Consider the following 27,599-nt stretch of genomic DNA (forward strand, 5'->3'; position numbering starts at 1 on the left):
TTCTTGCCAGTTTTTCAACCAACAGAAATTAGTATTGCTTCTGTTTAGTCTCTTTATGTTTAGTCTTCTTAAGTAGTGTTAGCCCATTAATCTTTATCAACACCTCTACGCCTTCCTCTCATTTATTTGAACAAACCCAAACTCTCACCAGTCTCTATATCTACAAGCTACTGCTTAAGAAGAGTTTAAGGAGAAGAAAAATTAATTTGGCACCATTTATCTAATTCTGAGGAAAATTATCAATATTCTTTTATACTTCACTAGAAGCAAAGCAAATTTTTTCTGTAAATCTCTATTATATGGGGAAAGTGGAGGTTAGCTTTCCTTTTTGGCCTTCTCTTCCCCTGAGTTTCTTTTTTTTAATATTTAAATTTATTGAAGGATAGTTGAATTACAATATTATAGGAGTTTGGGTTATAAAACATAGTGATATTTTTATAGATTACACACTATACAAAGTTATTATAAATTATTGACTATATTCCTTGTGCTGGACATTACATCTCAGTGACTTATTTATTTTGTAACTGAAAATTTGTATCTCTTAATCATCTTTAACTATTTCGCTTCTCTTCCCATCCCTCTCCCCTCTGGTAACCATTAGTTTGTTCTCTGTATCTGTTTTTGTTTTATTACGTTTGTTTGTTTTTAGATTCCACATATAAGTGAAAACATACAGCATTCGTCTTTATTTCTCTACTTATTTCACTAATTATAATACCCTCCAGGTCCATCCATGTTGTCACAATAGCAAGATTTTATTCTTTATTTATGGCTTAGTAATATTCTACTTTGTGTGTGTGTGTAACTCAAATCTTCTTTATCCATTCAGCTGTCAATGAGCACTTGGTTGCCTACATATCTTGGTTATTGTAAATAATTGTGCTATGAGCTATAAACATTGGGGTGCATATATCTTTCTGAATTAGTGTTTTTGTTTTCTTCAGATAAATACGCAGGAGTCAAATTCCTGGATCATATGGTAGTTCCATTTTTAATTTTTGAGGAACCTCCATCATGTTTTCCATAGTGACTGCACCAATTTAAATTCCCACCAACAGTGCACAAGGATTACCTTTTCTCCACATCCTCACCGACACTTGTTATTTGTTGTCTTTTTGATAACAGTGATTCTGACAGGTGTGAGGTGATATCTCACTGCAGTTGCATTGATTTGTACTTCCCTGATGATTAGTGATGTTGAACATCTTTTCATGTGCCTGTTGGTCATCTGTATGTCTTATTTGGGAAAATGTCTACTCAGGCCTCTGCCCATTTTTAAAAATCAGATCATTTGGTTTTTTTGTTCCATATTGAGTTGTATGAGTTCTTTATATGTTTTGGATATTAAACCCTTACCAGGTATATCATTTGCAAATATCTTCTACCTTTCAATAGGTCACCTTTCAGTTTTACTGATGGGTTCCTTCCCTGTGTAAAAGTTTTAAAATTTGATTAGGTCTCATTTGTTTATGTTTGCTTTTGTTGCCCTTGCCTGAGGAGACAGATCGAAAAAGTATTGTTAAGACTTATATCAAAGAGCATACTACCTATATTTTCTTCCAGGAATTTTATGATTTCAGTTCTTACATTTAAGTCTTTAATCTGTTGTGAGTTTATTTTTGTATATGGTATGAGAAAATATTCTAGTTCTATTCTTTTACATGTAGCTGTCTAGTTTTCACAACACCACTTATTAAAGAGACTGTCTTTTTTCCACTGTATATTTTTGCCTCCTTTGTCATAGATTAATTGACCATAAGTGCATGGGTTTATTTCTGGGTGCTCTATTCGGTTCCAGTGATCTATGTGTCTGATTTTTGTGCCAGTACCATACTATTTTGATTACTATAGCTTTGTAGTGTAGTCTGAAGTCAGGGAGCATGATAACTCTAGCTTTCTTCTTTCTCAAGATTTTTTTGGCTATTTGGCGTCTTTTGTGTTTCCACACAAATTTTAGAATTATTTGTTCTAGTTCTGTGAAAAATGTCCTAGGTATTTTGATAGAGGTTGTTGCATTGGATCTGTAGATTGCTTTGGGTAGTATGGACATTTTAACAATGTTAATTTTTTCCAATCCATGAACACAGAGTAGCTTTCCATTTATTTGTATTGTTTTCAATTTCTTTCATCAGTGTCTTACAGTTTTCAAAGTACAGGTCTTTCATGTCCTTGGTTAGATTTATTCCTAAATATTTTGTTCTTTTTTATTTAATTATAAATAAGACTGTTTTCTTTGTTTCTCTTTCTGATAGTTTTTTATTAATGTACAGAAACACAACTGATTTTTTGTACATTGACTCTGTATCCTGCAAATTTATTGAATTTGTTTATTAATTCTAATAGCTTTTTGGTGGAAATTTTATGGTTTTTTATGTATGGTATCATGTCATCTGCAAATAGCAACAATTTTAATTCTTTTCTTCTAATTTGGGTTGCCTTTTATTTATTTTTTTCTTGTCTAATTGCTGTAGCTAGGATTTCCAATACTATGTTAAATAGAAATGGCAAGAGTAACATCCTTGTCTTGTTCCTGATCTTAGAGGAAAAGCTTTCAGCTTTTCACCCTTGAGTATGATGTTACCTGTGGGTTTGTTATATATGGCCTTTTTATGTGAATGTATATTCTCTCCAAACCAACTTTGTTGAGAGTTTTTATCATAAGTGTTGTTGAATTTTGTCAAATGCTTTTTCTGCATCTTTTGAGATGATCATGTGATTTTTATCCTTTGCTTTATTAATGTGGTATATCAGATTGATTGATTGATGGATATTAAACCATCCTTGCATCCCTGGGAAAAATTATACTTGATCATAACATATGATCCTTTTAATGTGTTGTTGAATTAATTTGGCTTATAATATTTTGTTGAGGATTTTTTTTTTTTTTTTTTTGCAGTATGCGGGCCTCTCACTGTTGTGGCCTCTCCTGTTGTGGAGCACAGGCTCCGGACGCACAGGCTCAGCGGCCGTGGCCCATGGGCCCAGCTGCTCCGCGGCATGTGGGATCCTCCCGGACCGGGGCACGAACCCGCTTCCCCTGCATCGGCAGGCGGACCCTCAACCACTGTGCCACCGGGGAAGCCCTGTTGAGGATTTTTGAATCTATGTTCTTCGGGGATATTGGCCAGTAATTTTCATTTCTTGTAGTGTCTTTGATTGGTTTGGTATCAGGGTAATGTGGCATTGTAGAATGTGTTTGGAAGTGTTCTCTCCTCTTCAATTTTTTGGTATAGTTTGAGAAAGATAGGTATTAACTCTTCTTTAAATATTTGGTAGAATTCTCCTGTGAAGCCATTTCATCCTGGACTTTTGTTTGTTGGAATTTTTTTAGTACTGATTCAGTTTCATTACTAGAAATCAGTCTGTTCAGCTTTTCTACTTCCTCCTGAATTAGTCCTGGAAGAGTATAAGTTTCTAGGAGCTTATCCATTTCTTCCAGGTTGTCCTATTTGTTGGTGTATCACTGTTTATAGTATTCTCTGATGATTGTATTTCTGTGATATTGGTTGTAACTTCTCCTCTTTCTAATTTTATTTATTTAGCACATCTCTTTTTCTTGATGAGTCTGGCTAAAGGTTTTTCCAATTTTGTTTATCTTTTCAAAGAAACAGCTCTTAGTTTCATTGATCTTTTCTATTGTTTTTTGGTCTCTACTTCATTTATTTTCACTCTGACCTTTGGTATTTCATTTCTCTACTAGCTTTGGTCTTTATTCATTCTTCTTTTTCTATATCCTTTAGAAAAGATACGTTATTTGAGATTTTTCTTGTTTCTTGAGGTGGGCCGGTATCATGATATACTTCCCTCTTAGAATTTCTTGTGATGCATCCCATAGATTTTGGAACATTGTGTTTCTATTTTCATTTGTCTCTAGGTGTTTTTTGATTTCCTCTTTGATTTCTTCATCGACACTTTGTTTTTTAGTAGCATATTGTTTAGTCTCCACGTTTGTGCTCTTTCCAGTTTTCTTCCTGTAATTGATTTCTAGCTTTATACTATTGTAGTCAGAAAAGATGCTTGATATGATTTCAGTCTTCTTAAATTTATTGAGACTTGTTTTATAACCTAGCATTGTGACCTATCCTGGAGAATGTTCCATATGCAGTTGAAAAGAATGTATATTCTGATGTTTTCTTGTATGGAATGGTTTCTACTTATTTATTAAGTCCATTTAGTCTAATGTGTCATTTAAGATCATTTGCTTATCTGGGAAACTATTTCTTCTTCAATTCTGAATGATAACCTTCCTTGGTAGGGTAACCTAGGTTGTAGGGTTTTTACCCTTTCAGCATTTTAAATATATCATACCACTCCCTTCTAGCCTGCAAAGTTTCTGCTGAAAAATTAGCTGATAGTCTTATAAAAGTTCCCTTTTATGTGACTCTTTTTCTCTTGCTGCCTTGAAAATTTTTTTGTCTTTAACTTTTGCCATTTTGATTATGATATGTTGGTGTGGATCTCTTTGGGTTCATCTTGTCTGGGACTCTTTGAGATTCCTGGACCTGAATACCTGTTTCCTTCTTCAGATTAGGGAAATTTTTAGCCATTATTTCATCAAATATGTTTTCTACCCCTTTCTCTCTCTCTTCTCCTTCTGGGACACCTATAATATGAATGTTAGTATGCTTGATGTTGTTCCAGAGGTCCCCTTAAACTATCCTCATTTTAAAAATGTATTTTTTTCTTTTCTGTTGTTCTGATTGGGTGGTTTCCACTATTCTATCTTCCAGGTGACTTATACATTCTTCTGTATTACCTAATCTGCTCTTGATTCCCTCTAATTTTCATTTCAGTTACTGTATTCTTCAGCTCTTTTTTATATTTTCTAATTCTTTGTTGAAGTTCTCACTGTGTTCCTCTGTTCTTTTATTGAGTTTGGTGAGTTTTTTTGTTTTGTTTTGTTTTTTGCCGTACTCGGGCCTCTCACTGTTGCGGCCTCTCCCGTTGTGGAGCACAGGCTCCAGACGCACAGGCCCAGTGGCCATGGCTCACAGGCCCAGCTGCTCCGTGGCATGCGGGATCCTCCCAGACCAGGGCACAAACCCACGTCCCCTGCATCGGCAGGTGGACTCTCAACCACTGCCCCACCAGGGAAGCCCCTGGTGAGCATTTTAATGACCATTGCTTTGAACTCTTTATCAGGTAAACTACTTATCTCCATTTCATTAGGGTAGTTCTTTCATTTGGAACATATTTCTCTGTCTTTTCAATTTGTTCAACTCTCTGTTTGTGTTTATAAAATTAGGCAATACAATTACCTATCTCAATCTTGAAGGTATGTCCTTGTGTGAGAGTCTCCCTATGCAATCTCCGTGTGTCCAGTGGCTTTGGTGGGAGAGCTGGATATGAAGCAAGCATGGAGAGGGACCTTTTCTGGGGCACTCCAGGGCTATCACTGGCATGGGCTGGAGCTGGGGGGTGGGGTGGGCTAGAGTTGGAGCCTGGTATGGACTGGGGCTTCTCCTCAGGTGTGTTGGGGGCTGCTGCTTTGGTGAGGGGTGGGGACTAGAGCTGAGCCAGTCACAGGCCAGGGCTTCTTCTGGGGCATGCTGGGGGTACAGCCTTGGTAGGTGCAGGCTGGAGCCAGGGGGGCTAGAGCTGGAGCCTGGCACAGGCCAGGGCTTTTCCTGGGGCATGTGAGGACTACTGCCTTGACAGGGGTGGAGCTGGAGCAGTGCAGGGTCTCCCTCATGGGTGTGGGTCCTGACTAGATCACTTCTCTTCCCCTCCTATTCACCTTGGTATATTTTTTTCTTTATATCCTTAGTTATAGATGAGCCATTCTGCTGGTCTTCAGGTCATTCTCAGAGAGAGTTGTTTTATATGTAGTTGTAGTTTTAGTGTGTCTGTGGGAGGAAGTGAGCTTGGGGTCCTCCTACTCTGCCATCTTGGTCCTGCCTCCACCCCTGAGTTTCAAATTCTCAAAATATTCACCAAGAAGACACTAAAAATATGAATTATTCACTACCTTTATATGATGTCAATAGTGTGAGCAGCCGGTGTTCTCTGTTCATCAGCCAGGCAGCAATGGAAACATGGGAAAGGGTTGAAAATATTAAATTGCAAATATTTTCTAAGGAAAATCATAATTTCTCATGTTTATTCAGAAATGAGTATCCTGGAGTTCCAACAGTTCCTTAGGCTCAACGTTATTTTGTCTTGTTGAGGATCTATTGTGTGCCAAGCTTTGTCACTCTCAGACTGTGAATTTAAAAACCAGATGTGTACTAGATGCTGTGGACTCTTACTTCTGGATCCACAGCATCTAGTACAAACATGTAAAACTAAAACTAAACCAGGAACGTAGCATACAAAGAGAGTGAGTAATTCTGTTCACTGTGGTTGGGTATGGATCAGGTTTTTACAGAATATATGCTTAAGGAAATTGCATAAGGGCAGAATTTTAAAAGAGCAATAGGAAATTCCAGGAGAACATAGGCATTCCAGGCAAAAAAACATACTATACACAAAAGCACAGAAGAGTAAATATTGCTTGAATTTGTGGAAATATAAATGGTTGAGGGTTAAACAGAAGTATCAAAAGATAAGCCTAGAGGAGAAGGCAAAAACCAGATCAAATGCCTTCATCTTGCTGAAGAGCTTGAGCCAGCCCTGGAGGTAGTATGGAGCCAAAGAAGGATATGAAATATTAGAGCGACTGGAAGTGGCATTTTAGATGGCTTGCTTTGGCATCACTCTCTCGCAGGTGGACCGCAAAGTAGGTATGTCTAGAACCAGGGAGAACAATTCACGGTAGTCCATAGAGGTCAGCTGACAGAACCAGAGAATAGGAAGGACAAGATGGAGTTAGCTCTGGAGGGGCAAGCTAAGAATACCCAGCAGAGTCTCTGTTCTAAGAGCTTGGTCCAGTGAGGAATTACCTGCACAATTAGAAATACACTTCTTATGTGCAAGAAAAGAGACTCTGTCTTGAAAGAGAGATTAAGAAGTGGTGGAGACCATGAAAGTAGCAGAGACTGCCATGGTGTAGATAGTGACAAGGACGTAACTCCAGCACTCAGGGTCAGCAGAAGAAGATCACTGAGTTTAAAAGGCTGATAAACATAGCAACATTCTTGAGTGATCACCGTCAGGCTGTAGGAGTTAAAAACCAGGTGTGTCACCTTCCTAGCTGGCCCAGGCTTAGGTCTCCTGAAGCCTAAGCTTAACCTTGGTGGGAGACTTTGAAATAGTGGTAGTAAAGCTTTTAATAAACTCCACAGTACAAATATCTCATTGCTTTCCAAAAGGTATTTTCAAAGATATTTCTAAGTGTAACTTAGAAAATTCATTTGAAAATTTTGTTTTCATTAATCTTTACTTTTCTATTCTGTTGTTAGATGGACTTCGTAAAATGCAAAATGAAAACGTTTCACTCTCGTGTAAACCTGAAAACAGTTTTATCCTACCAAATCAAGATTTCACAGTCACTTGGTCCAGAGTGGACAGTGGGAATTCTTTGGTCTTGGCTTACTTTCTGAACTCCTCACAAGAAACAATTATCAATGAACCCCTACTTTCATGGAACAAAGAGCTGATAAACCTGCATGACTTCTCTTTGACTTTGAAGGATCTTCATCTTTCAGACAGTGGGGAATACCTGTGCAATATTTCTTCAAGCAAGTATACTTTACTCACCATCCAAACACTGCATGTAGGTAAGTTACAGGTAGGGTTGCATAATGGGTTTAGGGTACAGCATTAGAGATTGTGAACATCAAACAGGAAAATTAGGCTGCCATTTCAAGAATACCTTTGTATAGAATTTCTGAAAATACTGTCTACAGGGATACTTCCAGTCAAGACAATCTCCTTCCTTCAACCACAGGCAAGTCTTGCATTGAAAAAAAAAAAAAAGAAATTACTCCCCAAAGATTTCCTTTTTAGGGTTTCAGGGCTTCAGAAATGAAGAGGGAACCTACATGTTTTGTTACTCTGTGGGCTGAGCATCTTCAGTTCCTGCTTACCACTGTGCCTCATCTGTGTCTCAGGGTCTGGGTTTGGGGAGTTGAAGCTGTGTAGGTACAGGAGGAAGTTAGAATTTGGACTCTGCTGGATGCTGGGGAAGCATGGTCTGTGAATCTGGTGAAAACACTTATCAAAGGACATTTGAAACATTACGTGTATGCCTGATTTGGCTCATTTTTTTTTTTTACCTCTATTGGTAGCTAACTGGTAAAACTCATTAATTAAAATATTTCTAGTCCAGTATCCATGGAGTCATGGAATGTGTACTCATGAAGTTGACTTTCAAGGTGGGCTGATCACCCTTACCCTTAAGTGATCAACTTGACATCATGGGAGACCATGGCACTTCTCTTTCTATTCTTTATTAAAATATGAGTCAGTGGAACATATGTTTTAGAAATATTTTTATCACTCTAGTTATGAAAATTAGGAGAAATAACAGATTTGAAGGTTTGGAGATTCTATTTAGTGCGTTTTGGAGATAAGAATACAGAGTTGTCCTTGGGTCAAGGACAACTTCAAACAGATAGAAACTTCAAGACACTGAGTGATAACACTCCCTTTGTAGAGTTGCTACTTTGAGGGTACTGAAAACTGAGATGCAGATGAAGCTCCTATTTTTCCCCAAAATAGGGCTGTCACTTTTACATAAAATACAGTTAAGCTTTAATTCTGTTTTCTTAAATGTTGGATTCATTTTGGAGTTTAGAAAATAATCAGGAAGAAACAGTCTGAAGACCACATCTGGCCCATCTTTCTAATTAGAGGTCTAATTTTCAGTTTACACAAAGTGAAGCATCATGACCATTCCATCTCTGTCAAAGAAAAGCTTTTCAGAACCTCTCATTCTGAAGTAAAATACTGGTCAGTTGAGACTGCAAGAGGGTTTGCCCGTACTTCCCCCCAGAAAGTGGTCTATAGCAAGAACTACCCCATCAGGGCAGGGAACAGGACAAACACTCTTTCAAGGAAACTTGGTGTTCTGTACTGAATTACAATTTTCTGCTTGCTGCCTTGCCCAGGAAATACTGCAGTATTTGAAAAGGAGGCCCAGATAGTGGGGCTTATGATTCCTAGAGTCTGGATCTTCTCTAGAAAGTTTGCACTGAATTGAATGAAATTAAATAATTCTTGCTAAATTTTGCTGCTGAATCAATATGTGATCTTGGACAAATCCCTTTACAGATGGGGGAACTGAGGGTCATGGATAAAGTAAGAAGCTGTACATTGCAGAATTTTCTTCAGGAGGAACAATATGCCTATGAAAACACCTTAGGAAGTCAACATTTCTACTTAATTACTCCTTCTCTACATGGGTATAGAATTTCAGGATGACAAATATGTGGAGAGATTAATGTTTTATTGGTTGTAAAACATTAAGTAAAAGTATATTCATAAAAATTGACATCCATTATACAGAGCTGTTCATTTTAAAGAAAAGCCATAATTATCTTCCCCCCTGAATTTGACCTCTGTTCTCTAATGCTTGCTCCTTACTCTTTGGTAGAACATGGATTATAAGATTAGCTGGTTCTGACTTTGGTTACTCAAGTTCTCCAAGTTTCTGGCTTCTGAGTTCCCCACTGCCTTTAATACTAATTATAACAATGCTAGTTCCAAAAAAGATGCTGAAAAGAGTTCTGGCTCCTCCAGTTATTCCTGAGGAGCTCCAAGCACTATTGGTTATCCTGGTGGTCACCTGTCACCTTTTACTCAAGATCATGGCTCCTACTCAACTCTTCTCATCCCCTCTGCACTGCTCATCTCTATTCCTCTAGGATCCTGCCTTCTCCAAGCCAAGGGTACACTGCAACCTCCCTTTATCTCCCAGGGAATACACTAGGCTGAGGCTAGTTTGTAGTCATAATTATTCCTTTGTAAAAGTGTGTTGATTATCTTATTACAATAAAAAACAATAAAGACTTAAAATACATAGAAAACTCATTGTCTCTCAAGTTTTCAGACATTTTCTCTCCTGACTGTCATCCCCACTAGGCCCCAAATTGGTTAATATCACAGCTTTGGCAGGTTTCCCACAATAGATACATTGAGGTTGGGAGTTATTATTTATGCTCATGAAAAACTCTGGTCCAGACAAGGCTGTTGTTCATATCTTTAATGGGTCTTTTCACTAGGAAGAGTTTTTTCACTAATGTGAAATCTGTCTCCCATCCAGAATGCAGAAATAGCTAGTTATAAAATTAGTAAACATACTCTACTCACCATCTATACATTTTCTTTTATTTTCTGGTAACTTTTCTTCCAGCTTATAGACTTTTTGTTTGTTTTATTTAGAAGCAAGTCAAGGAACAGTTGTCGTAATAGTTGTTTCAACATTGGTGGCAGTCATGGTGGCAGTTTTGTTGCTTTCAGGGGTAACTCAAGCTGTTAAATCAAGAAGATGCATCTGTTTCTGCACAGGTAATATCTCATGGAGGTTTTGGTCTTGTACCTGGGTGTTCAGGTAGAGGTGTATCAAAGATACACCTGCAGCTGCACACCTACACTGCTGCTAGGCATGTAAATAGATCTGAATTTTCTGCAGAGTTGTTTTTAAACTTTTTCAAGAATTCTTTAAAAGGTGCCCACATTTCCACCTAACTATTTACTTCTAGGAAATTATCCTGAGTTAAATGGTCAGAGACACAGCAAGCTATATACAAGCACATCCATTGAATCACACTGCCAGTTTTTCATTGAATATTTTAATAATAACAGGAAATTGATTAAACAAATTGAAAGTCACATGTTATTTAAATTGTTTTATTTGTCTTTTTTCTACTAAAGAGAGAAAATTTAGATATGGCAGTAAAATAATACACAGGATGATCTGAATTATCTTGCATTGAAAAATAGCTGGAAAGAAGCCAAAACGTTCTTTGCCTTTGTAGAGAGGTGCTACACATCTCTCCACCACACATCTGCCCAGGTACTTCTATTATGGCTGGACTTCCTTAAGTCCCTGGGCTCTGTTTTCGCTTTCTTTGAGCTTTGCCTATAGTTGCTACTGCTCAAAACAGCATTGTCCTTGATGGACTATTTTATTTTAATCCTTGTTAAGTTTTTAAAAAAACTTTTTCTAAATTTTCTGCTAGAAACCTGTGTTACTTACAGCAATTTAATTACTTGTAGTAATTTAACATGATACATTAAGATTCCATGGTCACAGGACTTCTTAAAAGACTTTGCTTTTATCAACAGAATTAGATCTATGAAAAGCTTGAATTTACTTACTTCCACATTTTACAGATCAGAAAACTAGAATCCAGAAAGTTAACACAAATTCTAAGTAGGTATGTGAAACAGACTCTTATATGCCCCACCTAAGATGACCCAGCTAACCAGTGGCAGAGGTAGCTCTAGGCCCCAAGAAGCTCTCCCTTCTTTCATAATCTCTCCGAGAAAGCTCTGAGTGTCCTGGGAGGTTTAAATAGATCCCATGTCCCTTCTTTTGACTGATATTTGCCTATTGCCCCTGCTGAAGTTAGGGTTATTTGATATAGCAGACACCATTATTGAAGGTAGGACTTTAAGGGTGATCATGAGTGAGGATTTCACCAGTTGTAGCCCTGTGATTGTTTATACTAATAGGTCAGTCCCCTTACTTGTTGCTCCTGTCTCTTAGCTGCCAGAAGTAGAAAAAGATGGGAGGTTGCAGGTAGTCTAGTTTGTCCCCCACATGTAAACCCTAATATAATGATACTTGTGATTAGATTAGGTTCCAATTATAGGAGAGGGGGCACTACGTACTGCTCCAGAATGATGGTTTAGTTTCTATATTGGAAGTGTGCACAAGTGAAGTTCCAACACACAGTACCTGGCACACTCAAAACTGGACAAAGGGGAGCACAGAAGATAGTGCATTCCCCCAGAACTTTGCTAGAAAACCTGAACTTGAAGGGACAAGGAGAAAGAGCAGTGCCCAAAACCTGCAAGGAGAGTCATGGAACGAGCTGTGTTGTAAGGAGGGCGACCTTCACTCAGAGGACACAGGTAGACTCTAGGGAAGGAGCTAGAATAAGTACCTGATTTTGTCCTTCCCTCCCTTTGATCTCCACCCCCACCTGGAAACCAGAGGGAAGAGAAGCAGGTAGAACCCATCCAGGTCAGCTCCCCGTGGCAGAGAGCAGGATGGATTCTGATTCTGGAGGAGCAGTCAGGAGATATCAGAAAAAAACATGTTAGGGTATTGGCCACTTAAAATAAAAAGAAGTTCCACAGTTCTGTAGTTAGGTGGGCTGAAAATATATTTCAAGCTGTTAAACTAAAAGTCACAAAACCTCCAGTTCCCAGGTTGTTGTTTCATATGACTATGGCTTGTATGTTTTCTTTTTAAAGTCCCTTTTCTATTACTCTGTTTTAAAATGCCCTTAGTATAAATTATCCTAGAGTTTAGCAAGACCCAGAAGGAAGGCCTTCCTTGAGAAATGACATTATGTCTCTTCTTCCTATCCATCACCACCTTGGCTATTTTCCATTGTTTATATCTGGTAGGAATCAGGCCAACAATCTTAAAGAGCCAGGAATTGCTGGCCTGGTTGAATTGCCTTTATCCCTGCTTTGGAGGACCTGAATCAGCCATAAGAATTTACTGCTGTCTGTTTCTGATGAGGTATTTGTACATTAAATGCATTTTTAATGCTGTTTGTTGGAAAAAAGATTTGAAGAGTGGAGTAACTAACGTGCTTCTAATAACCTAATTATTACTGAGGAGGGAATAAGGGAGAATTTGGGTGTTTGCGAAGACATGTTTTTTTAAGTTCTGTTTTTTCTTGTAGAAGGGCATCCATCTACTGATCAGAGATCTAGCCATGCCGGTACTGCAGAAGAAAACATGGTAAGGCATTTCCTTTATCAAACTATTTATAGTATAAGGATGCTACTGTAAAAGGTAATTGAAGTTTTGACTGATTCACACATCATCATGCAGGACTTTGACACAGAAAAAAAGGCAGGAGGGGGCTTCCCTGGTGGCGCAGTGGTTGGGAGTCCGCCTGCTGATGCGGGGAGCGCGAGTTCGTGCCCCGGTCCGGGAGGATCCCACGTGCCGCAGAGCAGCTGGGCCTGTGGGCCGTGGCCGCTGGGCCTGCGCGTCCGGAGCCTGTGCTCCGCAATGGGAGAGGCCACGGCAGTGAGAGGCCCGCGTACCGCAAAAAAAAAAAGTAGGAGGGATTGCAGGATAATAGAATGGGGGAAAAATACACTTAGGCTTTTCCCACTGTAATTAAATATGCTCTACTTGCTTAAATAAGTGCTTGCTGTTATCATCTCCAACTGTTATTTGTAAAGATGATTTCAAATGGCACTATGCACCAATATACTTATTATTCTGATGGAAACATGGGATTGCATAGGAGTGGAAGGCAATACAGACAGATAAAGAAGAGAAAAGCAGACTATAATTTCTGCCCAGAGTCAGACTGCTGAGCTTCTACACTTTTCCAGCCACTTCTAGGTTCCTTCAGAACTTATAATTCACTTATGAATTATAGCTTGATTGCATACTTCCTTTTTGCTGCACACCTTTTATTATTTATGAGTGCCATTAATCAGAATAAGTAACAGTACAGAGTGGGGTAAACTTGTTTTTCTACTTGTTAAAATCTCAGAAACATCTAGCAGGAACATTAAAATGAACTGATAAGACCCAGATTTCATAACTACTTATTTTATAACTGTCTCACGGATCTCTGATTACAGATGCAAACAGTAGCTTAAAGCTCCCTCCTCCCAAAAAACAAAACAAAACACTACCAGCATTAAATACTTAGGATAAAAATGGTTATTCTGACCTGAACAACAGTGATTTTGAGCCCATTTTTCTTGGTTCTAGGCTCTTTCAGACTATTCATTCAGTAGAGGGAGTGAAGACAGGAGTCGAAAGCACGGCACAAACACCCTTAACATCCAGTGATCTCACCTCCCCTTTCTTCACGGCGATTCCAGCGATGGCTTGTTATGACCTGACAATGCTACCACTGCAAAGACTTGTGATACTGGAAACAGAATAATTACGTTCTTTCTCACGACCTAAGAATCATTCATTGACCCCCTACATGCATCAAGATTATAAATGCCTGGATGCCAAGGGTTCCAGTTCAGCGTGGAAAAGAACTATCCCGTTCATTTACATTCCTGCTGCAATCAGCCCAGGAGGCTACAGTGAGGTTTCCGCCAAGAACTCAGAAGAAGTGAATCACTAAGAGATGATTCAAAATCTGATTAACTAATGATGGGTGAGTGGTAGAAGCAGAAGTCACTTTAGTGAAAAGGTGAAAAACCAGAGCCTAGAAAACAAGGCAGTGGATTTGCTAAAGTATTGTACTCTAGTTTTATATGAATGGTTAATATCAGTTTAATCAACTAGATTTAGTATGGTGAGTCTTAGGGACCCCAAAGAGTAAGAATGTCAGTATCTCTAAGACTACCCAGGGTGCACAGGGCCCTATCAACTCAAGAATTGACATCTCTGGGGTTGGGTTGTACCCTTCAACACCAGGGTTTGCATAGCGGAGTGACCCTAGTTATGAAGATAATTTGATGTACTCTTTTGGCTCAGTTGTCATATTGTTAATCAGATTTCTGATAAATTTAGATTTTCATATAAATTTTTATGCAAGGAGAGAATGGATAATTCAGCTGGCTGGATGATCTGTTCTCAATTTCATCATCAATATATAAGAAAGAAAGCCTAACCAGGACTTTTGTTAACTTATTCAAGTTTTTAACTGTATAGTTTACAGGAGAAAACCAATCCTCAATTGTGTATTAATACTACCTGGTCCAATTTTCTTTATCAGCTGGACTTCTTTCACAAGCTCCTACTTTGCACATAGTTCTGTTGACTTCAGGTATTTGCTACAATGTTGTGACCAGTGTTCATCACAAACAGTAAAGTATTAAGGACGCTTAAAGAAAAACTTTAGAAAAGGATATAAGACACTTGGTGAGGAGAAAGTGCTCAGAATTGCTCTAGTCTACTTACAGTGATGAGGGTGATAAATTTAAAGACCAAAGCCAACACACTGAGGACGGTGGACAAGAAGGACTCTGTGTCCTTCAACGCCGCTGAGTCCCTGAATTAATCTTAGAGCCACCTGTGTGAAGCAGGTTGGATCAGAGAGGCAGACTGCTGAGAACGACAGAATAAGGATTTATTATAGAGATTCAACATTATAGAACTGTGGGCACTGGTGAAGAAGTCTGCACCAGGCTGTCCCCTCTGCATTTGGTGCTGGGCCTGAGGTTGCTTTCAGTCAGTTGTGCCAGCGGTCAGGAAGGACAGCTGGACATGGACTGAGGAGGGACTGGAATTTATAAGAACAAACTGGACCCCATGCAGTCTCTCAGGGCCTCCAAAGTCAACACTGTGAGTGACCTGTAAGATAAGCTGGTGCCCATTGCCATGGAGCTGCACACCTGCCGGGCGAGGATTCTGACAGGAGCTGAGAGAGCTGCGGGTCCATGGAGCTGTGGCCCATCCCAGCTAGCTCACCTTTTTAGCCTGGAGTAATATTTGCCAGCTATCACCGTGCATGGGGCCATACATTGACTTTACGAGCACAGAAAGAACCCAGCTGTTCCTTCACTTCTTCCTCTCACATCTGGTGTATATTTCTCTTGTGTACCTCCAGCTTAGCCAAATTGGTACAATACAAAGACAGCATACCAGCTATCACTGACCTGAACATCTTGTGTGGGGTGTTGTTTCAGTATTGCACAAGTATGTAGCCTACGTGGTTGTCCAGCAGGAGGGTTTTACCTACAAGTGCAAAATGCCCAACTATGACTATATGTAAATCACTATAGAATGCTAAGAAAAGCCTGTTGTCTCCCACCATTAGTGGCTAAAAATATAGACTCACGGATGTAGAAATAAGGCCAGCAGAGTTCACTCACTTCAGTAATAACCCTTTACCAATATGCCCTAGTTCCCATGGACCATAACATAGCTCATGTCTTCTGTAAATATTACTCATTAAGAAGCAATATGTACAAAGTATTTTTTTAACATCAGAATTTAAAAGATTCTTGCATCTATTTAATCTTTCATGGGAAATGTTTACTTGCCTCTGAGGATCAAAAAACTCCCCACTACACTTGGAAGGAACAATATTCCCCTTTATTATTTCATTTTCTGATCACCTTGTTTAAACTACTTTGGACACAGCATAAACACGTCTTTTAAAATGTCTGTTTCACAAATGAGTGAATATATCAAAACAGAGACTTATCGATACAGAGAACAAACTAGTGGTCACCAGTAGCGGGAGGAGTAGAGGGAGGGGAAGGGGATTAAGAGGTACCAACTACTAGGTATAAAATAAATGAGACACAAGGATGCAATGTACAGCACAAGGAATATAACCAACATTTTATAATAACTTTAAATGGAGTATAATTTGCAAATGTCGAATCACTATGTTGTACACCCGAAACTAATATAACGTAAATCAACTATACTTTAGTAAAAAAATTAAGTGTATGTTTCAACTGCAGCTTACGTTTCTGGCCATAAAACAGTCCCTCCTTGTACTTCTCCAGCCTCTGTCCTTTATACACAAGGACTGGTCATTCTTCATGAACCTGAAAAACAATATCAGCGTGTTCTGTGAGAGTCCTGTGACTTTCATTAGTGCAACGCATACCAAGAACCATACCCAGTGCTTTCCAGACATAAGCAGGACTTAGCCAACTCTTCATTCGCTTCAAAGGGAGGCAGGGAATTGAGGCAATTATCTGCATGAGAGAAAGCAGACACCGGTAATTCACCGCAAGGGTGTGCTCGGTCACTCAATTTTCTGCTCGCCTTGCATTGCCAGTGAAGGCAGCGCCCTCTATAGAAGACCCCATGAGGCAGAGACTAGCCACATCACCAATTTGCTCCACAGACCTGATGCACAGTTCTATCAGAAAACCTTTTCCTTTGGTTTCTGACAGTTGAAGGAATTTCAGGCTCTCCTCCTGTGAATGGAAAACAGTTAGTCATTGCACTGCCAAGGACGATTTTCCTATTCATCTCTGGCCTCTCAGAAGCAATTTCTGCTTCACTCATTTTATTCTTTGTTGGAAATAATCGTGACAAAGTCGAATGCATTACATCTGTTTCTGAGGCCCTTCGACCTCCTGCAGCTGAGTGCAATTGCCACACGTGTGAAATATTTCCCTAAACAAATCCATTACATGGAGTTGCTGGGCAGCTTCTACACAGAAGACCCCAGTCTGAGGCCATAACACTTCTCAAACTGAGGCCAGAATTCAAACCACTTAACTGGACCTCTCTATATAGGCCTTATCCCTGAGACAACTATTTGCTCATCGATAAGAAATTTCTGGAGTCTGCAAATGTCTCATATTTGGATCCAAATACATTCAATATAACCAACTTTTAGTCTCTTCTTCGAAAGGGATCCTTCACCCTCCCATAAGGTAGTATTTATTATTGGCTGCCCTATCTACTTATCTTGCACAGTTATTAATAATTCATTTATAATAAATAAGAAAGACCGGGACTTCCCTGGTGGCGCAGTGGTTGAGAGTCCGCCTGCCGATGCAGGAGACACGGGTTCGTGCCCCGGTCCGGGAAGGTCCCACATGCCGTGTAGCGGCTGGGCCCGTGAGCCATGGCCGGTGAGCCTGTGCGTCCGGAGCCTGTGCTCCGCAACGGGAGAGGCCACAATAGTGAGAGGCCCGCGTACCAAAAAAAAAAAAAAAAAAAAGAAAGACCAAGCATGTACCATGTTTCTAAAACTGAAATGACGGTGCCTGTGCTAAGTGCTCTGTAGGCATTCTGTGGAGGGTATCCAACCTCCTTTAATTCTCTCCTCCTAAAGCCAGATCACACTTTAAAACTGTGTTTCTGGGAACAATCTCAATGAGGAAGCTGAGGCTACCCTAACTGCCACAGTATGAAGTTTGTGTCCCCGCCCACAAAATTCATAGGTTGAAATCCTAACCCCCATGGTGATGGTAGTAGGAGATGGGGCCTTTGGGAAATTATTAGGTCATGAGGGTTGAGTCCTCGTGACTGGGATTAATGCCCTTATGCAAAAAAGACCCCAGAGAGCTTCTTCCTTCCCTTTCTACCATGGGAGGTTACAGTGGGAAGAGGGCGTCTACAAGGAAGTGGCCCTCACCAGATACCAAATCTGCCAGTACCATGACCTTGGACTTCCCAGCCTCCAGAACTGTGAGAAATGTTTGTAGTTTGTAAGCCATTCAGTCTCTGGTATTCTGTTATGGCAGCCTGAACAGACTAAGACAATGACCCTGCCAAGCCTATAGTTTAGTGCTCTCTGTCACTCTATCACTTTACCAGGAAAATTAGGGCACTGGCCCCTACTACTGGATCAGAACTAAAGTTTGGGGGACCAGAGATGTAGACAGTCCCTTTCTCTGTTTTAGGGAAGATAGCTAAAAAGCAGGACTCTTCCATTTTTTCTCATTCATGGCCTCAATTTTAAACGTGTCCGCCTGGGGTCTCCATGTCAATATGATACAAAGTCACATACTTACCCACAATAGAAGGAGTTCACTTAGAATTTCAAGCAGATCCATCTGTGCTTCTTTAATCATCGTTGCTCCCTGGACTTCTGACGGTTCTACCCACATGAATCTAGGCCCTGGAGCTCAGAGCCTGCACATTAACCTAGAATTAAGCATTTGAGAAGCGTAAATACAGTGTGCATCCCACTCAAATGCTTAGTGCTTCATACTACCTGGACAAGTAGAATTAATAAATATAGGAAGATTTTGTCAGAACCTGTTTTTTAATGTAGTTTTTTAAAAGCCTTTAAAGAGAGAAACAAGAAATTTCCATGTGATGACATGAACCTGAAACACAAGTGCTTTAAAAGTTAGAGCAGAGCTGAATATCTGATGTACCTTTTCCCCAAACTCTTTTGCTTTAATCTTGAGCTTATTAACTTGAGATTCGGCTATCTCTGCCCTTTCCTTAGCTTCAATCAACTTATGTTGCTGCTTCTTATACTTGGAAAGGTATTGACTAGCTTCTGCTTCCTGTAAAAATAAAAAATGAAAAAAAAAAGGAATCCCTGAGCCTACTAGTCATATTTTTGTTCTGCTCTGACATTAGAAAGTTGAAAAATGTGTGAAGGAATCTAAACTTCTGAGTATTGAATGGAATATCATATTTGGGTATGATATATATGGATTCAGATTCCTAGCAGGCACCAGATCCATTTTATAACTGTTGTTCCCTGGAAATTTAGAACATGGTCAGCACTTTCCACCAACTGGATGTAGTCCAGCTTTCACAGATTTGGTATGTGATAGATTAACCACAGTTATTTGTTTTGTAATCAGTTTAACATCCTATTCTGGGTAGAGGGAGCTTGTCTTTACAATTATAAGGGTCAACAGGTAATTATTAGACATAGCAGTATTTTAGCCCAAAGCATTTAAATAATCAATTCAAAACCCTTCAAGATATATTATTATTAGGCATAAGCCAATATATATGGTGCTTATCAATTACATTCCATGGTGCTATGGCTACTAACCAGGGTTGACAAGTACATTTCAAGAGATGGTAGTTTTGGCCACAGTTATGTCCAGGCGCATCAGGAAAAAAAGGACTGTGAGCTGCATTTATGTTCAAGCAAGGTTTTAGAGTGAGGAAAGCCCTAGGGTGAGGAGGGTCTCAGGGTGATTACCCAACCAAAACTTTTCCATCTTTACATGATACCATGCTCTTATTTGGCTCATTTTTTTGCAATGCACATGTATGGGCATAACCACAAGGTCAAGGGAGAGAGCTCTGGCTCCCTGGAGGGAAAAGTTGCACAAATTTTAACCATAGGTAATAATTCTAGCATGAGAAAAAACAGAATGAGCAGACTTTAAGCTGAGCTGGTCCTCTCTGACAAGCTGCTCATCTAGCTTAGGGCCACATATCTCCATTAATCAAAAGTAAATGGCTAGGAAATCCATGAGGCTGCAAATGCCTCAGGTACTTACCACTGCCTCAATTTCCTGCTTATAACTTTGTACGTTTAGCTGGATTATCCATCAGAGTCTGCATCCTGCTCATATTTTTCTTATCTTCCTCTGCCTGCAATGTATAGGTATGTATGTGAAGGTGATTTGAAGGATCCAGCAGTATGCATTGGGTGTAGCCCCACATGAGGAAATGAGAGTAAGGAGATTTTATTAAACACCAAATTTAGAGTTATGATTTGAAAAATGGGTTTAACTCTACTCATCCCAAGTTCTAAGAGATTAATAAACACAGCTCAGAGTAATGACAGTCATTTCTCCTGATCCACCACAGAACTCCCAGCCTTTGCTAAAATGGAAGTTAAAGCCACTAGTTTCAATTTGGTCTTCAGCCCTCCCATCCCAGCCAAGCCACATCTGCCTGTGGTTTCTCAGTGCCCACCTCCAACCCCCATCAAATCAATTCCTCCCTTGAACTTTCTAGTTGATCCTTGGCTTTGGATAATGGAACTACAGGAAAGTTTAAATTTTCTGGAATTCTGGTGTGGGCATCAGCAGAGATAGGGAAGAAAATTCCATAAGCTGTGGGGACACTTTGGTGTGTTCTCATTGCTTCCATTGCAATCCAGCCTTGGGCTGGAGAAAGAAAATCTAGTGAGGTGGTGTTTCTCAACCATGCTCTGTGAAGCCCTGGGTATTCTGAAGAGAAAGCAGTGGAGAGACAGACATGTAGGAAGGCTCTGCATGTCACCCCCTTTCCTACACCTTTTAACTAGAGTATCTCCACTTTGGAGCTGTTGAACTTCCCTGAAGAAGAAAGTGTCTTAACTGGCTGATGACTGAGATAAATAATTTACCCAAGACATACCCCCACTGCTCAAAAATTTCTTCTGGCTCCATTTTACCTATTCCATCAAGTACCAACTTTTTTGGTGGCTTTCATGGTTTCTCCACTTACCTCCCATGGCCCTCCACAAACTCCCTTCACTCCAACTAGTCTCATCTCCTATGCCTCCATAGCTATCCTGCTTGTTCCCTCCTTGCTAGGTTTAACCATTATCCCCCAGGACACACCACACAGGCAGCAGACAGAAATGCCCAGTGTTTTCTTGAAAGAGGCCTATTTGCTTCTCTTAGTAGCTTCGGCCCAAGGGAAAGGTTTCTAATTTAACATACATCAAGGACTGACTGCATTACTCTCCAGAGACCAGGGAGGCTGGTGGGCACCATCTCCACACTGTCCCTCTGCCTCACTCCAAGATGCTGGTATCTCTTGCAAAGGAACTTGTGCACATATTTGGTGGCCCAGTTTTTACAGCTGCTGCCCAGGGGACACCCCTTGAAAGCTTGGCTCTGGTGGCCAGCAGGACTTATGTTCATGGGTCCTACAGTACTGCAACAAACAGAGTTTCCAACTAGCAACCACCCGCTCCTTCCAGGGCAGTAGCAGAAGACTGAAATGCCTGGGAAAGCCAGTGGGTACCATCTTCACATGCCCCACCCAGGTCACCAGTATCTCTGAGAAAGGAGCTTATGCACAGGTCTGGTACACTGACTTTTGTAGCTGATGCCCAGAGGATACATTCCTTGATATCCTGTCTCCAGTGACCAGCAGGGCTTGTGTTCACAGGTACAACAGGATGGTAGCAAACAAAGAAACAGTTCTTAACTGGCTGTCACCCCAAGGGTCAGAACAGAGGAAACAGAAATTCCCATCCCCCAGTCTTTCCTGGAAGAGGTATATTTGCATGCTTTAAAAGCTCCCACCTGAGGGTATGGCTTCCAATCAGCCTGCATCTAGCTACTGACTGAGGGACACTGACAGCTCTTGGACTGAGGGACACTGACAGCTTTTGGACACCCTCAACTACTGGGAGCCACTAAGAACAAAGAAGGCCACTTGGACAACCACAAAGTTTTCAGAGACAACCAAGAGCTAGGGTAGGGTTGAACAATAAAGATATTCTCTTACATGAGACTACTCATTCAAGACTGGGAGAGGTAGTTGTTTTATCTGATGCATATAAACCAACACAGAGTAAAAAAAAATTAAGAAACAAAGGAATATGTTCCAAATGAAGGAACAAGATAAAACCCCAGAAAAGGATAAAGTGATTTACCTGATAAAGAGTTCAAAATAATGGTCATGAACATACTCACCAAGCTCAGGAGAACAATGCATGAACAAAGTGAACATTTCAAAAATGAGAAAATATAAGAAAGTACCCCAAACAGAAATCACAGAGATGAAGAATAGAATAACTGAATTAAAAAATATAATAGGGCTTCCCTGGTGGCGCAGTGGTTGAGAGTCCGCCTGCTGATGCAGGGGACACGGGTTCGTGCCCCGTCTGGGAAGATCCCACATGCCGTGGAGTGGCTGGGCCCGTGAGCCATGGCCACTGAGCGTGGGCGTCCGGAGCCTGTGCTCCGCAACGGGAGAGGCCACAACAGTGAGAGGCCCGCGTACCGCAAAAAAAAATATATATATATATATATAATAGAGGCATTCAACAGTAGACTAGATGAAGCAGAAGAAAGGATCATTGAACTTCAAGACAGGGCAGTGGACTTCATCCCATTAAAGTAGGGAAAAAAAAGAAAATGAGTAAAGACAGCATAAGGGACTTATGGAATAACATCAAGTGGACCAGCATTTGCATTATAAGGGTCTCAGAAGGGGAAGAGAGAAAGAAAGGGGCATAAAAGTGATTTGAAAAAATAATGGCTGAAAACTTCCTTAACCTAGGAGGGAAACAGACATCCAGATTCAGGAAGCCTGGAATTCCCAATGAGATGAACCCACAGAGACCCACACCAAGACTATATTAAATAGTCAAAAGTTAAAGACAAAGAGAGAATCTTAAAAGTAGCAAGAGAAAAACTACTTGTTACATACAAAGGAAACTTCCATAATACTATCAGATTTTTCAGCAGGAACTTTCTAGGCCAGAAGAAAGTGGCACAATATATTCAAAGTGCTAAAAGAAAAAAACTTCCAATTAAGAATTCTCTAATGGCAAAGTTGTCCTTCAGAATTGAAGGAAAGATAAACAGTTTTCTAGATAAGCAAAAGCTGAAGTTCAGCACCACTATACTGGCCGTACAAGAAATGTTTAAGGGACTTTAAGCTGAAACAGAAGGACACTCATGTGTAACAGTAATGTATAAATCTCACTGATAAAGATAAATATAGGTTAAATTCAGAATAATCTAATATTGTAACGGTGGTAGATAAACACTTATAAATCTACTATGTAGGATTAAGAGACAAAAATGGTAAAAATAACTATACTACAAAAACTTGCTAATGAATATACAAGATAAAAAGATGTAAATTGTGACATCAAAAATATAAAACATAGGTGGGGAGAGATTAAAACGTAGACCTTTAGAATGCAACAAAACTTAAGTTGTTATCAACTTGAAATAGACTGTTATAAATACAGGTTGTTTTATGTAAGCCTCATGGTAACCACAAAGCAAAGCCCTATAGTAGATACACAAAAGAAAAACATAAAGGAATCTAGCATACCACTACAGAAAATTATCAAAGCACAACTGAAGAGAACAAGAGAAGACAAAAAGAACAAAGGACTTACAAAACAGTCGGAAAACAATTAACAAATGGGCAATAAGTACATACCTATCAGTCATTACTTTAAATGTAAATGGACTAAATTCTCTACTCCACACAGAGTGGCCAAGTAGATTAAAAAACAAGACCTATCTATCTGCTGCCTACAAAAGACTCATTTTAGATATAAGGGCTCACACAGACTGAAAGTAAAGGGATGGAAAAAGATATTCCATGCAAATGAAACCAAAATAAAGGTGGGGTAGCTATACTTATATCAGAGAAAGTAGACTTTAAGACAAAGGCTAATAAGAGACAAAATGGGTCATTATATAATGATAAAGGGGTAAATCTAACAATATGATACAACATTTGTGAATATTTATGCACCAACATAGGAGTATCCAAATCTATAAAACAAATATTAACAGGCCTAAAGGAAGAAATAAACAGCAATTAACATACGGGGCTTCAATACCCCACTTTCATAGAAAGATAGATCATGCAGACAAAAAATCATTAAAGAAACATTGGCCTTAAATGACATGTTAGATCAGATGGACTTAGACATATGAAGAACATTTCATTCAAAAGCAACAGAATAAACATTATTTTCAAGCACACATAAAACATTCTCCAGGATACATGATATGTTAGGCCACAAAAAAACTCTTAATAAATTTAAAAGGATTGAAATCATGCTGAGTATCTTTTCTGACCACAATGTATAAAACTAGAAACCAATTACAAGAAAAAAATAATAATTTACAAATATATGGAGATTAAATAACATGCTACTGAACAACCAATGGGTCAAAGAAGAAATCAAAAGAGAAATAAAAAATACCTTGAGACAAATGAAAATGAAAATACAACATATGAAAACTTATGAGACTCAGCAAAAGCAGTTCTAAGAGGGAAGTTCATAGTGATAAATGTATTTATTTATTTAGGCTGCGCCACATGGCATACAAGACCTTAGTTCCCTGACTGGGGATCAAGCCTATGCCCCCTGCAGTGGAAGCATGGAATCTTTTAAATTTTTAAATGTCTTTATTGGAGTATAATTGCTTTACAATGGGTGTGTTAGCTTCTCCTTAATAACAAAGTGTATCAATTATACATATACATATATCCCCATATCTCTTCCCTCTTGCATCTCCCTCCCTCTCACCCTCCCTATCCCACCCCTCTAGGTGGTCACAAAGCACCGAGCTGATCTCCCTGTGCTATGCAGCTGCTTCCCACTAGCTATCTATTTTGCATTTGGTAGTGTATATATGTCCATGCCACTCTCACTTTGTCCCAGCTTCCCCTTCCCCTTCCCCATAACCTCAAGTCTATTCTCTAGTAGGTCTGCATCTGTATTCCCGTCTTGCCCCTAGGTTCTTCATGACCATTTTTTTTCTTAGATTCCATATGTATGTGTTAGCATATGGTATTTGTTTTTCCCTTTCTGACTTCACTCTGTATGACAGACTCTAGGTCCATCCACCTCACTACAAATAACTCAATTTCGTTTCTTTTTATGGCTGAGTAATATTCCATTGTATATATGTGCCACATCTTCTTTATCCATTCATCTGTTGATAGACACTTAGGTTGCTTCCATGTCCTGGCTACTGTAAATAGAGCTGCAATGAACATTGTGGTACATGACTCCCTCTGAATTATGGTTTTCTCAGGGTACATGCCCAGTAGTGGGATTGCTGGGTTGTATGGTAGTTCTATTTTTAGTTTTTTAAGGAACCTCCATACTGTTCTCCATAGTGGCTGTATCAATTTACATTCCCACCAACAGTGCAAGAGGATTCCCTTTTCTCCACACCCTCTCCAGCATTTATTGTTTGTAGATTTTTTGATGATGGCCATTCTGACCAGTGTGAGATGATATCTCATTGTAGTTTTGATTTGCATTTCTCAAATGATTAATGATGTTGAGCATTCCTTCATGTGTTTGTTGGAAATCTGTATATCTTCTTTGGAGAAATGTCTATTTAGGTCGTTTGCCCATTTTTGGATTGGGTTGTTTGTTTTTTTGATATTGAGCTGCATGAGCTGGAAAGCATGGAATCTTAACTACTGGACTGCCAGGGAAGTCCCAATGCCTACATTTTGGAAACAAGAAAAACCTCAAATAAACAACCTAATTTTACACCTCAAGGAACTAGAAAAAGAAGAGCAAATGAAGCCCAAAGTTAATAGAAGGAAGGAAGTTAACAAAAATCAAGGTGGAAATAAACAGAGATTAAAAAAAAACAGTAGAAAAGATCAAGGAAGCTAAGAGCTGTTTTTTAAGATAAGCAAAATTGACAAGCCCTTAACTAGACTCACCAAGAAAAAAAGAGAGAGGACTCAAATAAAATCAGACATGAAAGAGGAGATGTTATAACTGATACCATAGAAATACAAAGGATCATAAGAGACTACTAGGAACAATTATGTACCAACAGTTTGGACAACCTAGAAGAAATGGATAAATTTTACAACATACAACCTACCATGACTGAATCATGAAGAAATGGAAAATCTGAACAGACCAATTGCTAGTTAGGTCATTAAATCAGTAATCAAAAACCTCCCAACATAAAAAGTCCAGGACCAGACAGCTTCACTGGTGAATTCTACCAAACATTTAAAGAAGAATACCAATATTTTCTCAACTATACCAAAAAATAGAAGAGTAGGGAATACTTCCAAACTCATTTTCTGAGGTCAGGATTTCCCTGATACCAAAACTGGAAGAGGACATCACGAAAAAAGAAAACCATAGGCCAATATCCCTGATGCATATAGATGCAAAAATCCTCAAAAAATATTAGCAAACTGAATTCAACAATACATTAAAAGAATCATACACCATGATCAAGTAGGATTTGTTCCAGTGATGCAAGGATGGTTCAACATCTGCAAATCAATAAATGTGATACACCACATTAACAAAATGAAGGGTAAAAATCATATGATCATCTCAAAAATGTCAGCAAAAAATATTTGACAATATGTAACATTCATTTATGATAAAACCTCTAAACAAAGTAGATATAGAGGGGAAATACCTCAGCATAGTAAAGGTCATATATGACAAACCCAAACCTGTCATAATACTCAGTGAAGAAAAACTGAAATCTTTCCCTCTCAGATCAGGAACAAGACAGGGATGTCCATTCTTGCTACTTTTATCCAACATAGTACTGGAAGTCCCAGTCAGAGCAATTGGGCAAGAAAAAGAGATAAAAGGCATCCATATTGGAAAGGAAGAAGTAAAAGTCTCTCTCTTTACAGATGACATATTTTATATAGAAAACCCTAAAGACTTCAATAAAACTGTTAGAACTAATAAAATGATTCAGTAAATTTGCAGGATACAAAATCATTATACAAAAATCAGTTATGTTTCTGTACACTAATATGAACTATCACAAAGAGAAATTAAGAAAATAATACCATTTATAATTGCAACAAAAAGAATAAAATACTTAGGAATAAATTTAACCAAGGGGAGTGAAAGATTTTCACACTGAAAACTACAAGACATTAATGAAAGAAATTGAAGAAGACACAAATAAGTGGAAAGATACTCTGTGTTCATGGATTGGAAGAATTAATGTTAAAATATCCATACTACCCAAAGCAATCTACAAAGTCATTCAATCACTACCATAATAACAATGGCACCTTTCACAGAAATAGAATGGAACCACAAAAGACCCCAAATAGCCAAAGCAATCTTGGAAAGAAGAATAAAGCTGAAGGCATCATGCTCCCTGATTTCAATTTCAAACATATTACGAAGGTATAGTAATTGAAACATTATGGTATTGGAATAAAAACAGACATGTAGATCAACTGAACAGAAAAGAGAGCCCAGAAATACTCATATATAAATGGCCAATTTATGACAAATGAGTCAGGAACATATAATGGGTAAAAGACAGCCACCTCTACAATAAACGGTGTTGGGAAAATTGGACAGCCATATGCAAAAGAATGAAATTTGACCATTATCTTACACCATACATAAAAATGAACTCAAAATGGATACAAATTTGAATCTAAGACCTGGAATCATAAGACTCCTAGAAGACAACAC

At 39.1% G+C, this 27,599-nt stretch overlaps 2 protein-coding genes across 2 annotated transcripts in view; one reads left to right on the top strand and one right to left on the bottom strand.

Moving 5' to 3' along the window:
- The window catches only part of HHLA2 (HHLA2 member of B7 family), a 149,825-nt gene extending 137,016 nt beyond the window's left edge, over window positions 1–12,809 (top strand). The window contains exons 6-9 of the mRNA XM_081235837.1: window positions 7,344–7,661; window positions 10,267–10,392; window positions 12,466–12,583; window positions 12,750–12,809. Of these exons, the coding sequence (XP_081091963.1) occupies window positions 7,344–7,661; window positions 10,267–10,392; window positions 12,466–12,583; window positions 12,750–12,768 (581 nt within the window). The 3' untranslated portion in view covers window positions 12,769–12,809. The remainder of the gene's footprint in view (window positions 1–7,343; window positions 7,662–10,266; window positions 10,393–12,465; window positions 12,584–12,749) is intronic.
- Window positions 12,810–16,764: 3,955 nt separating this feature from the next.
- The window catches only part of MYH15 (myosin heavy chain 15), a gene marked incomplete at both ends in the record, with an annotated part of 190,996 nt that continues 180,161 nt past the window's right edge, over window positions 16,765–27,599 (bottom strand). Inside the window, 4 exon segments of the mRNA XM_081235333.1 lie at window positions 16,765–16,935; window positions 18,805–18,990; window positions 19,951–19,996; window positions 19,998–20,044. Coding sequence (XP_081091459.1) covers window positions 16,765–16,935; window positions 18,805–18,990; window positions 19,951–19,996; window positions 19,998–20,044 — 450 coding nt within the window.

The sequence above is a fragment of the Mesoplodon bidens genome, assembly GCF_964165515.1.
Source record: "Mesoplodon bidens genome assembly, chromosome: 5".
Classification (NCBI taxonomy): Eukaryota; Metazoa; Chordata; class Mammalia; order Artiodactyla; family Ziphiidae; genus Mesoplodon; species Mesoplodon bidens.